At 38.3% G+C, this 14,270-nt stretch overlaps 1 protein-coding gene across 2 annotated transcripts in view; it reads right to left on the bottom strand.

Annotated features, from left to right (window-relative positions):
• The window catches only part of MED13L (mediator complex subunit 13L), a 289,899-nt gene that overhangs the window by 65,728 nt on the left and 209,901 nt on the right, over positions 1-14,270 (bottom strand). For both annotated transcript variants that reach the window (XM_055405794.2, XM_055405795.2), the window contains exon 5: positions 238-383. In XM_055405794.2, the coding sequence (XP_055261769.1) occupies positions 238-383 (146 nt within the window). The remainder of the gene's footprint in view (positions 1-237; positions 384-14,270) is intronic.

Raw genomic sequence — 14,270 nt, 5'->3', positions numbered from 1 at the left:
CTTTATTCTTTGACACAGTTAAGACCATGTTGTAGCTGAGGGAAGCTTTCAATTAAAAAATGAGCAAGCTACTATCACTTACTGTGGTCTTCCCTTTCTTTTTCAGAAACTAACCTTTCCTGCTTAGCTCAACATGCCCATTTCAGATACCACCTCATTCCATGAAACTTCACTGGGCAAGGTGGCTATCCACTGGGTAGGGAGGGGTGGAGAGGAGGGACATCACTGTTTACTTACCTTGAAACGGTGCAGGTGAAGACTGAGCCATGTGGATATGCTCCTCATTGATCAAATAAATTGGCTGGTGTTGGGCAATCTCCACACTTGTGCATACATTACTTTCCCCGTGAAGAAAGAATGTGAACGCACAGGACAAATGCTCACTAGAAAAAGACAAAATGAGAAACTCAGCTCTACATTTCGGTGGGAAATAAATAGGTGCTAGAGACAGGAACACAGACAGGACACAGTTTTACTTTATCGAGCATCCACCACAGCCTGCCCTGGATGATATTAACAAGCACAAACTTTCAAGTCAGCTGTGGACAAATAACAACGGTAATTAAAGATGCCAGATAAATAGAAAGTTAGGTTTCACTGCAAAACTGAAAACTACTGTGCAAAATGCTTTCTGCTTCCTTTGCATAGAGTCTCCAAATATAAGCTCCTAAGGACAGAAAAAGAATAACATTTTTCTACCTTCTTGTGTATTACTATCTGAACTGGCTTTTAAATGACTAGGAACAATGACAAAGTAGTTGTGCTTGTGTTTGGTATGACATGACAATAAGATCAAACTTATAATTTTATACCATTACAATAAGGTTATTAAACTTACTGATCTAAAGATAGCAATTAAGAACACTGCTATATGTAAAAATAGCAGTTAAGAACACCGCTATATGTAAATTTCCAATCTACAACTGCTAAGATAATATGTTTCTAAATGGACTGGTAATTGATTATATTTAATTTTCACAATTTACCTCTGATCACAAAATTTTATCAAAGCATTCCACTTATCCATTTTCCACACAATTAGCTAAAAATTGAAAAAATGATGTGTCTAGGAGAAAAATAATTTCAAAATTACTATAGGGGCACATTCTTTCTAAGTTGTTAACTTTGGCCCTAAGCCACCCATAACATATCCATTTCTCAGGACAGCTTATAGGAACATTTGACTGATGAACCAAAATCACTATATTCTAGGCAACCACCATCTGAAAACTCATCTTCCAAGATTTTCTTCTTTTCAAAACCTCTCTAAAATATTATAAAGTATACTTTGAGTACCACTCAAAAAATTAAAATTTAAGTATAAAATTATAATGATTTTGGAAAACTGAAAAATGACAACATTTCCACTCTATTCACAGGGAAGCATATATTAATATAGTCTTCCTTGACAAGTACGTTGCAATGATCTGAGAAAATTCTGTGTTTTAATGTAATATGCAGCTTCCTTAATAGGACATACCTAGACTTGATATTTGGGTATTTAGCACGACAGAGTAATCGTAAGATAATAAATTTAAACATCTCCTTAGCACCTTATGTCTAAGTTTCAAGTTCACAAAGAGGAAACAATGCATGTAATTTAAATGTATACAAGTATACAGTAGTGTCAACAATGAACAATGTGCTGTCCTTCATTTATGGAAATGAATGAACACATAGCATCCCCCAAGTACATTATTCCAGGCATGTAAGACACCAACATACACATTGGCTGACTGTGGACTGGTCGTTTTCGTTTGTAAAATCCAGTAGAGAAAGAGGCTCTGACATATCCCTCTCATGCCTATTAGCCCATGCAGTCATCCGAATGTTTATAAGGCCACTGGTGAGAGTTACACATTCTGAGTACAGGGCGCGCTTGCTATTCCACCAAATCCCAACTGTGCATGAACACAAACACAAGCTACCTTTGTTTATCAACCAGGACATCAGAATGGTGCAAGAAGTCTGAGTAGTGACAATGAATAAAATATGGTCCATGTCCTCAAGAAGCGTATAAACTAAGGCTGACATAAATGCTTATCAGTACAATAAAGTACAGAAACAGAAAACCAAAATGCCATGGGAAGGCTAAAGTGTACGGATTTTTTCAATTTGGAAGTCCAAATGCTTCAAAGAAGATGAAATCAGATGAACGTCTGATTTCAGTATAGAGAGAAAAGAAAAAGAGAGGGAATATGAGGCAAGGAACAGATGCAGTTAAAAACAGGATATAGCTCAGAAATTCTAAAAGGAGGAGAGACAGGACATGATGGGAAAGGAGTCTGAAAAAAGAAGTCAGAGGTCACCCTTGAGACAACCAAAAGTCTTGCCATGTGAAAAATAGCGGGGAGCCAATTTAAGGTTTGGTTTTGAAAAGTCGGCTCAATCTAAAGAATCGAGATAAAAACTTCAAAATAGAATTCAATCTGAATTTGCTATGTTCCAAAAGACACAGAGAAACACAAATGAAAACAGAAGGAAGTGAATCAATGACCTATTTTCTATATTGATAACTTTTAAAAACAAAACATTTTTTTTTAAGAGACAAAACTACACAAGAAAAACAACAAGTTATAGGAAAACTAGAACAGAAGCCACCAGTAACTACATAATGTTTGGTAAGTTACTTCACTGTTCTGAACACAGCTTCCTCATATGTCAAGTCCGATGCTGGCACAAACTGCTGCCCCTTCACCCCGAGAAATTCTCATTCAGAAGGTCCAGAATGAGCCCCAAGAATCTGCATTTCTATCCAATTCTCAGTGCTGCTGCAGCTACTCCTCGCTCAAGGTTCATGCTTCAAGAATCACTGAACTTTATGGCACACAAATCCTTTTCAGCCATAAAATTTATTCTTTTTTTTTCCTAAGATTACAAGAAACAAGAGGGCAAGGAGGAAAATACTGATAACCTAAGGAGACTTTTGCCACTTCTAAGACTACACAGATAAAACTTACAGCATTGCCTGTAATAGTTAACAACTAAAAACAGACAAAATGCCCATTTGTAAAGGACTGGTTAACTAATCTGTGATACATCCCTACAAAATAATACTGTGTAACCACTTAAAAGAAAATACTGATACAGAAAAACCTACCACATAAACTCATAAAAGATGAGGGAAAAAACAAGGTGCAAAATTGTTGTGAATCATATATACCCATCTGTATAAAAATGCGAGAGCGGGGAGAAAAATATATGCACACACAATCTGCTTACCCTGGCATAAAATTTCTCTGGAAAGATTCACTTTAAAAACCTAATAATTTTGGCTGCCTTTGGGAAATGCAGTGGTATGACAAGGGGATAAAGAAAGGATTCTCAATACTCTTTTCTACTTTTTGAGTGTGGGGCCAGGGGTCACACAGAAGGTAATGGAGGCAGGATCTGAAGGAAGCCCCCGCCTCCCGTCCTGTGCAGCGCCTGCTGGCCCAATAGAGGAACCCACAGTCTTTCATCTCACCACATTTGGCTCTTAGTTGAAGCCTGCTGAGATGATCTTTGATTCTGACTCCGTTATCTAACATGCTGGATATTTAATCAGCAAGCATCAATATCTTTATCCATGTCAGTGCTAAAAATGGTGAACGAGACTATACTGAGGAAAGAATCCTGAGTCATTTTATCAGGTAATTTTCCAGTTACAAATTCTCCAAAGTACTGCCATTCATGTACAGTTTCTTGTCTACAAAGGACAATCTGAAAGATTACTATGTCAAATGTCTTTATAAAATGCAGACACATAACAACTACCGTATTACCCTGATCTAGAAACCTGCCTAAAAGCCAAATTCAAGTTGTCTGATATAAAAGTTGTCTCCTCATTTTACAGATGAGAAGACAAGGATAAAAAGTATGGCCTGCAAATACCATTCATAGAAGCACAGCTGGAATTAGACTTGAAATTTAGGGATCCTTCCTCTCCTTTTCACCATACACCTGTCTGCTGTTGCACTCACCTCACTCTTCCCCAGAACGCTAGAGGACTACAGCTTTCCTTTTCTCTGTGAAGGGACTCCCATACTCTCTGTCACTCAGGAGTAGTCCTGATTTCCAAAGCTTTACCTGCTCTTCACTAGAGCACGCTACTCCTTTTGGGCTCCCTTATCTTTCTCCCTCTATTGACTAAGGTGAAATAAATCAACATGTAAATAGAATGATTAGTATAATAGTAGTACTACTACTGATATCACTAAATAACCTATCTGTAAATAACTCTGGTGTCATGAAGAAGACAACTGTAAGGTGAATTTGGAAATACAGGTATAATTTGTTCAATATCAAAAAGATAAAGATCATCTGAATGGCTGAAAAATACTAAATCCATCGAGTAATACTTACACCAGACATGCAAAATTAAACCACATACATGGACCTCACCAGATGGTCAACACGAAATCAGATTGATTATGTTCTTTGAAGCCAAAGATGGAGAAGCTCTATACAGTCAGCAAAAACAAGACCGGGAGCTGACTGTGGCTCAGATCATGAACTCCTTATTGCCAAATTCAGACTTAAATTGAAGAAAGTGGGGAAAACCACTAGACCATTCAGGTATGACCTAAATTAAATCCCTTCTGATTATACAGTGGAAGTGAGAAATAGATTTAAGGGACTAGATCTGATAGACAGAGTGCCTGATGAACTATGGACAGAGGTTCGTGACATTGTACAGGAGATAGGCACCAACATCATCCCCAAGAAAAAGAAATGTAAAAAAGCAAAATGGCTGTCTGAGGAGGCCTTACAAATAGCTGTGAAAAGAAAAGAAGTGAAAAGCAAAGAAGAAGAGGAAAGATATTCCCATTTGAATGCAGAGTTCCAAAGAATAGCAAGGAGAGATAAGAAAGCCTTCCTCAGTGATCAATGCAAAGAATAGAGGAAAACAATAGAATGGGAAAGACTAGAGATCTCTTCAAGAAAATTAGAGATACCAAGGGAACATTTCATGCAAAGATGGGCTCAATAAAGGACAGAAATGGTATGGACCTAACAGAAGCAGAAGATATTAAGGAGAGGTGGCAAGAATACAGAGAAGAACTGTACAAAAAAGATCTTCATGACCCAGATAATCACGATGGTGTGATCACTCACCTAGAGCTAGATATCCTGGAATGTGAAGTCAAGGGGGCCTTAGGAAGCATCACTATGAACAAAGCTAGTGGAGGTGGTGGAATTTCAGTTGAGCTCTTTCAAATCCTAAATGATGATGCTGTGAAAGTGTTGCACTCAATATGCCAGCAAATTTGGAAAACTCAGCAGTGGCCACAGGACTGGAAAAGGTCAGTTTTCATTCCAATCCCAAAGAAAGGCAATGCCAAAGAATACTCAACCTACCACACACTTGCATTCATCTCACACGCTAACAAACTAATACTCAAAATTCTCCAAGCCAGGCTTCAGCAATACGTGAACCATGAACTTCCAGATGTTCAATTTGGTTTTAGAAAAGGCAGAGGAACCAGAGATCAAATAGCCAACATTCATTCACTGAATCATTGAAAAAGCAAGAGAGTTCCAGAAAAACATCTATTTCTGCTTCATTGACTATGCCAAAACCTTTGACTGTATGGATCACAATAAACTGTGGAAAATTCTAAAAGAGATGGGAATACCAGACCACCTCACCTGCCTCTTGAGAAACCTGTATGCAGGTCAGGAAGCAACAGTTAGAACTGGACATGGAACAACAGACTGGTTCCAAATAGGAAAAGGAGTACGTCAAGGTTGTATATTGTCACCTTGCTTATTGAACTTATATGCAGAATACAACATGAGGAACGCTGGGCTGGAAGAAGCACAAGCTGGAATCAAGATTGCTGGGAGAAATATCAATAACCTCAGATATGCAGATTACACCACCAATATGGCAGAAAGTGAAGAAGATCTAAAGAGGCTCTTGATGAAAGTGAAAGAGGAGAGTTGAAAAGTTGGCTTAAAGCTCAACATTCAGAAAACTAAGATCATGGCCTCTGGTCCCATCACTTCACGGCAAATAGATGGGGAAACAGTGGAAACATTGGCTGACTTTATTTGGAGGGGCTCCAAAATCATTGCAGATGGTAACTGCAGCCATGAAATTAAAAGATGCTTACTCCTTGGAAGGAAAGCTATGACCAACCTAGACAGCATATTAAAAAGCAGAGACATTACTTTGTCCACAAAGGTCCGTCTAGTCAAGGTTATGGTTTTTCCAGTAGTCATATATGGATGTGAGAGTTGGACTATAATAAAAGCTGAGAGCCAAAGAATAGATGCTTTTCAATTGTGGTGTTAGAGAAGACTCATGAAAGTCCCTTGGACTGCAAGGAGATCAACCATTCCATCCTAAAGGAGATCAGTCCTGGGTGTTCACCGGAAGGACTGATGTTGAAGCTGAAACTCCAATACTTTGGCCACCTTTTGCGAAGAGTTGACTCATTTGAAAAGACCCTGATGCTGGGAAAGTTTGAAGGCAGGAAGAGAAGGGGATGACAGAGGATGAGATGGTTGGATGGCATTACTGACTCAATGGACCTGAGTTTGGGTAAACTCCAGGAGTTGGTGATGGACAGGGAGGCCTGGCATGCTGCGGTTCATGGCGTCGCAAAGAGTCAGACACGACTGAGAGGCTGAACTGAACAACAACAACAATAGAAAAATAGAAAATGATATTGCAGGTGAATACAAATAAAAATAAAGCTGGTATAGAAATAGTAATAAACAGAACATTTTTAAAACTTAGGTTCATCATTACAGAATAATGAACAGAGAAATTCACTAAGAAATTTAAACAATCTTGAGTGTGCATGTACACAGTCATATGGTATACAATATAACTTAGAAATATATAAAGAAAAAATGGCAGAATTAGAAGGAGAAACTGACTAATTTTTAACTGATAAGTATTTCAACATACTTTTTTCAGTATTTAATAAGCAAATTACTTAGAATACCAAAAAAAGACAAAAATATATAAACAAGTATATATGCTGGCTTTTAAGAAATAAATAATCTTTTCTTTTCCAGGGACACACAGAAGATGTACAAAAAAGGGCTGGGAACTAGGACACAAGACAAATCCAAAATTTCAAAGAATTGATATCACACAGACTATACATTCTTTAATCACAGTGCAATTTAGTTAGAAATCAACAGTTTTTGCTTTTTTTAAGGTTAAAATAAAATCTGTTTGGAAACTTGAATATGCACTCCCTAAATAAATCATGGGTTACACAGGAAATCACAATGCAAATCACAAAATGTTTAAAACTGAATGACAACAAAAGTAATACATGTCAAAATCAGACAGATACAGTGCTTAGAGAGTAATTTATATCCTTATATGCCTAAAAGAGGGTCTTAAAATAAATGAAATAATCCTTCAAATCAAGAAGTTGACGGGGGCGACAACAAAAAACAAGTCAACTCAATGAAACTAGAAGGCTGAAAATAATGACAAAAACACAAAAACTTGAGGTGGGGGGAGAAGAGAGGTAACAGAAATGATTAACAAAATGAAACTTGTTCTGTGAGCACATTAAAAGGAGACAAACCACTAAGCCAACTGATTTGAGGAAGGGAAGTGGACAGATGCCTAGGCAGCAAGGAGGGAGGGGTACCACCACACAATCCTGAAAACCATAAGGAGGAAGGACCCGAGGCACTGACCACTTGGTGTCAAGACTAGACGCTTACTGCAAAGGCTCTGCTGCTTCCTACACTTCCACTGTTGTTCATGCTTTTGTCTAGAATAAACTTCTCCCATCCTTCATCACCTAATTCCTTCTCATCTTTTCCAAGAAATCATCTTTAAAAGTCTCAGAACTGGCAAAATGCACCCAAACTACTCTGTATATATCTCGGCCAAACCCTCTCAATGCTCATAAGTTTTACGTGTAGTTCATCTGACTAACTTTTGTGAGGACAAAAGCCAAGTTTTACCTATCATTTTGTATTCCCACGCTTAACATGGTGCTTGGCAGAGGGAAGATGCTGCATTAATCACTGGAGTTTGTGATACTTTGTACCTCTCCTCTAAAATTTTCTGGCATTTTATTTGGAGAGTCTGATATAAGCATGGAATTCTGAGTCATGAGCCAGAGAAGAACAAGAGGGAAAGGGGGAAAGGAAAAAAAAAAAGCTGTGATTTTCCAGTCAAGAATACATTAGGGGAAATCTACCCCTGGTCCTGAGAATCTCTGACAATCTCTCCATCTGGTTTTCTAAAGGGAACCTGCTTGGGGGTATCACTGACAACTATGGAGTATAACATGGTATGACTCTCATTGGGACCCAAGATAGTGTATATTTTTCACATCTCACCTACATTTCTATAACTCCACATGATTTCCTACTCTGTCACTCTCCTTAAATCCCATCTTTCAAAGTCCAATATCACTTCTACTTTATGCATATAAGCTCTTTTATATCCAGTGGTTATGTATGGATGTGAGAGTTGGACTGTGAAGAAAGCTGAGCGCTGAAGAATTGATGCTTTTGAACTGTGGTGCTGGAGAAGACTCTTGAGAGTCCCTTAAACTGCAAGGAGATCCAACCAGTCCATTCTAAGGGAGATCAGTCCTGGGTATTCATTGGAGGGACTGATGCTAAAGCTGAAACTCCAATACTTTGGCCACCTCATGCGAAGAGTTGACTCACTGGAAAAGACTCTGATGCTGGGAGGGATTGGGGGCGGGAGGAGAAGGGGACGACAGAGAATGAGATGGCTGGATGGCATCACCGACTCGATGGACATGAGTTTGAGTGAACTCCGGGGAGTTGGTGATGCACAGGGAGGCCTGGCGTGCTATGATTCATGGGGTTGCAAAGAGTCGGACACGACTGAGCAACTGAACTGAACTGAACTGATACAAAAGGCCTTCTCACATAAGCTCTTTTCACAGAGACCTCTTTATTCCTCTAAGAGTATTGACCTCTTGTTTGGCACCCATATTATCAAAAGAACTCTTTAATTAACAAGTATTTACTAAACACATCTATCTATCTTGTATCAAACACTATGCTGGACTTGGGCATGTAGAAATAAGACCAGAATCAGTCCTTGGGTATTTTATGTTTTTTAAGCAAAGCACCAAAACACTTTAAAAGGGGGTAGAAATTCGAAGACTACGAAATTCTGGTAGGATGCCCTCAGTTAAAATTGTATACTTGAATGTTAGAGTTCTCAAGAAAGGGCCTGCATCATTACATGAAGCTTCAGGTGAGAATTCTGGAGTGAGATGCCATTCCCTCCTCCAGGGGATCTTCTAGACCCAGGGATCAAACCCATGTCTCCTGCATTACAGGCAGATTCTTTACTGCTGGGCCACTGGGGAAGCCCATCCAATGATTCCATCATCCAATTTATTTCTTTCACAAGACTTTGTCACAATTTGCAATTGGTTATTTTGATGGTCTCCCTCATCATAAAATAAGCTTCCCAAAAGGAGGAACCATGTCTGTCCCACTGCCCTCTGAATCCTCAGCACCTAGACATATAACACTTAGTAGTCACTGCACAGCTAAATGCAGTTTTAGTCATAACCAAAGAGTAAATTACATGTCTTTTAGAAGTTCCATCATGAGGAGAACAAGAAAAACTGATGTGCACAATGAATATTTTTTAAGTGGGAAGATTAACTATTATTAATAGGAGGGGAATGTAATTTCCAGTGATAGAAAAAAAAAGCAACTTTAAAAACTCTTTACTTGGCAAATATAAGGGGCTGGTGTAGGTTGCATCTGTGTTGTTGAGAAAAGACTTACAAAAATGCAAAAAAGGAAGAACTATCTTCCAGATCATTTTACTCCCTTAGAATATTCTAAGAACAATTTTTTTTCACTTCTTACACTGAGTTTTCAGAATGCAAGTATTACATGTGCTTTCAAAATGCATTATGAATATTAATAAACTCCTGTTCTTTTCAGGGTGTAAAAGTGTTTTGATAACAGATTCACAATGCAGAATGCATTTAGATAATTTTACCTAAATGGTTTTTGTGTTATGAACTTATTATCTTAAAATTTTCCAAGTTGTCATTAACCAAATCTCTTGCAAGAGGTAATTTGTCTCACTCTATAGATCCTCATTTGGGAATATTTTGCTAATGTTACTCTTTATCATTTCCTTTTCTTAAAAATATACCTTTTACTCTGTCAGCCTTCACAAAGACTATGGTGAATCCTTTGCTCACTGGCATACTGACCTTTCTCTTATTGAACAGTTCTTAACTTTCATCTCCTTTTTACAAGACGGTGACATTATAATATTCAAATAAGAGTTGATCAAATTATTTCATAAAATCCTGAGATCCTTTAACCATTTCATATCTCTTCCCTTTAAATTAGAAGTTAAACCTGATTACAAAGGCAATGAAAATGTTCTGAAAAGTTAATGGCACATAATTTAAAAAACAAAAACTGGGAGTACTTGTATTATAACTGTTAAATTATCAAGTACAACTTTATGAATAATCGCCCTGCTGAAAAATAGTTAACCAATTAAACTGAATACAAAATTGCCTCAATGAACAATTTTTCTCCACAAAGGTATATATATATGTAATGCACAGGTATATATGTATGTAACACATACACATGTGCATAAATTTATAAATATATGCACATGTACATGAGAAATTAAATCAGTGAGCTCTATGACCATTCCCTTCTGCCCTGACAAACCTCAAAGCCAAGTCAGTCCTCAGCAATAAATCCGGCACGGGAGTGGTGCAGTAATTCTTCCCTGTCACAAGGTACTGCTCCTGGTCTTACAGTGGTAACAGAGCAGCAGCACCTCTTGCACTGATGCAGAAACAGCACCCCAGTGGCCTAACAGACTGAATGCTCCTCCCTGGGTACCTCACTAGAAGCAAAGGACAGTGTGGAGGCTCTGACTCAGTATGTCTTTGATCCAAAGGCAGGAAGAGTGTGACAGGTTCTCATCCTGATGGTACAAACTATATAACGTAATTTTCAAGATGCCAAAATTGGCATAAGAGTTACTCTAGTCAGTGAAATGTGCTTGAAGAAGCTGGTATACACAATATTTGAGGAGACTTATGAAAGTTTTCTTATTTAAAATCTCTCTTGAGGTTACTAAACTAAGTCAGATTATCTAGTCTCAATCACTGGACAACCCTTGGAAAATTCAATGGGAGTGTGCCTGGCAGAGAATAGAGACGAAAGTGACATTTATATTAGGGAACTCATAAGTACTACAGCACTTTTACTGCTCACTTTAAGACATGCTTGGATTCTTTTCTCTTTTATTAAGTATAAAACAAAACCTTTAATCCATTTTTTCGTTTCTTTAAAAGACTAACAAAGTTGGGGGCGGGGAAGGGTAGAGTAATGGAAGGGTATAGGGAACCACATACATTTTCTACCATTTTTCTCATTAAATATTGATACCAATTAGGCACTATATATTGCTAAGAAAAAGGCTGAACTGACACTAAAATAGCTAAGACTTTATATATATATGTATGTGCGTGTGTGTGTATGTGTGTGTGTCTGAGATCATAAACCAGCCTTTCTCTGTTGCTCCTTACTGCTAAACTGATATGCTATTTCTTCCCAAAGTACAAAATACATGTGAATGGTACATCTTAAAATCAGTGACTGTTTGCTTATATTTTACACAAACGTCCAACCACTGTGACAGATTCTGCTGTTGGAGGAGGAGCCTGAGTGGTAGACATGGTGGAGTTCTTTCAGCTTGAAAGAAACATAGGGACAGACCTCTGACATCTGTCTAGATTCACACAAGCAGCTCACAGTGGGAGAAATGACCTGCCAAAAAGCATAAAGCAGATGGGAATTCCACTATGGAGTCATTCATCAGGTGAACAACAGCAAGTAGGACTTTACCCATGTGATCAAACCAAAAAAAAAAAAAAAAAGAGAGAGAGAGAAAGGATAAAAATAGAAAATCTATTAATGAATAAGTGCTAGGTAAACAGGGCTTCCCAGATGACTCAGTGGTAAAGAATCTGCCTGCCGAGCAGCAGACTGGGGTTTGGTCCCTGGGTCGGGAAGATCCCCTGGAGAAGGAAATGACAAGCTTCTCCTGTATTCTTGCCTGGGAAATTCAATGGGCAGAGGAGCCTGGTGGGCCACCATCCCTGGGGTCACAAAAAGTCTGATATGACTTAGCGAATCAACAGCAACAGCAGCAGCCAAGTATATGGCCTTTCTACTGTCATAGAATGTTATTTTTCCATACGCCATTACTACACTTTCCATCACTTATGAATATCAACCCTCACTAATTTTTCCTGCCTCATAATATTGATCATATGTAAACTACCATAAATACTTCCAGAACAAGATGAGGCAGGTAAAAGAGACAAGGATCCACGCTGAGATTCTGTTTCTCTCTCATACCCCAATTCTATTTAAGAAACTGATAGTGCTACAGAGTTAAGTTATAGTATGTAAGTAACAGGAGCTACTACATAAAGAAACAGTATGATGAAATTATTTTATGTCTCTACTTACATAACAGTTTTAGTCACATTTTAAAGACATTGTCTACAATAAACAAAGCAAGACATCTAACTTCTTATATCGCTCTATTTCACATCTAGCAGCTGACACTCAACGTGCCTTGGCAAGTTCTTTAAAGGGTTTCCAACATTTGGCATTAGCCAACCAGAGAGCAGAGTCTTTAATATTCAGCACTGCTGCAAAATGTCTCACTCACCAGTACTCAAAGGAGGTCACAGATTTCCCAGCTAAAGGAAAATAAAATTGGAGCTGACACTTACTTGGTAGAATGCTGTTATCAGCAAGAATTTATTCTCCATACTCTTCCCATGCCACAGGCCTACACCAGAAGCTACGTTTTCTTTTTCTTTAATCAAAACACAGTGCAGCCTTTAATCACCAGCACTGCTTGCCATCCCAACTGCCCTATCCCTAACACAAGAAAAATAAATCTGCTGGCTAGAACCAACAAAAATAAACATAAGATGCTTCTACATTTTTCTTACAATCTATTTAAGACTATGAAGTCAAAGAGAACTACAAGTTTTGTAATATGTTTAACAAATTCCAAATAGAATTAACTTTGATTCTTAACAGTTGAAAATAATTTCTCCTAAAATTCAGCAGTGACAATACACAAAGAAAAGTAGATATTGGAACTAACAGAGTCATTAGTTGCTGTAAATAAGGATGGAATTAGCAGCTCACTTAAGAGTAACAGAAAACACAAGCTCCTTCAGGTGATGGATGGAGCACCTAAAAAGCTTAGCGTATACCCCAGACACCGAGTAGTATTCATTCTTCAAACTAGTCTACTATATACAGTAGTTACATAAGCAGTTATTTAATGCCAGTGATATACAATCAATATCTGGTCATTATCAAAAATCTGAATGCTTAAACTTATGGATGTTTCTTCCTTTCTTTTTTTTTAGAGCACCAATTTGCAAAAGGTTTAGAGGAAAAAAAATTCTGATAGAGAATCTTTCATTAACAAGAATCATTTGCTCAGGCAACTTTTGGTTTATTTGTTCATTCTACAAATACACAAGCATTGCCCTAAAATGCCAGGTGTACCACAGTGAAGAAAGCCTATAGTCCTAACTCCCACAGAGCTGAAATTCTAGAAGCTAGGGCAATCAGACAGTTTAAAAGTTTTTTTCAAAGGTAATTTTGAGACAAAAAGCCATAAAGAAAACAAAACAAGATGGCTGTGTTTCACAGTGCAGTGGACAGAGGGTGGGGAGAAGCGAGGACGCGTGAGCTGGGAGGCAGCAGTGGGTAAGGGAGGATCTTCTTTGTGGAAAGGCAAATGAGAAGTCAGCCCTGGCGAGACCTCAGAGAGAGAAGTTTAGGTAAACGGTCATACAAAAGCCAGAAATACAGGAACAAGCTTACTGTATTTGGGGAACAGAATGATGGCCTGCTGTGTGCTAAGTCACTTCAGTCGCTTTAGACACTCTTTGGGACCCTATGGACTGCAGCCCGCCAGGCTCTTCTGTCCATGGAATCCTCCAGGCAAGAATACTGGAGTGGGTTGCTATGCTCTCCTCCAGGGGATCTTCCCAACTCAGGGATCAAACCTCCATCTCTTATATCTCCTGCACTGGCAGGCAGGTTCTTTACCACCACCTTGGAGATAAGTACAAAATGAGATCAAGTAGGTGAGCAGGGGCTGGATCATGTAAACCTTTCAATACTGAGAAGGGGCATGGATTTCATTCTAAATACACTGATAAACCCTGCAGGATTTTAAGCAAAGGAATTACCATGGTCTCATATATATTTTGAAAGGA

The sequence above is a fragment of the Moschus berezovskii genome, chromosome 19, assembly GCF_049115385.1.
Source record: "Moschus berezovskii isolate FMDL1 chromosome 19, NW_MosBer_1.0, whole genome shotgun sequence".
In the NCBI taxonomy this organism is placed as follows: Eukaryota; Metazoa; Chordata; class Mammalia; order Artiodactyla; family Moschidae; genus Moschus; species Moschus berezovskii.
Note: the sequence above shows the minus strand (reverse complement) of the source record. Positions and strands in the feature narration are given on the sequence as shown.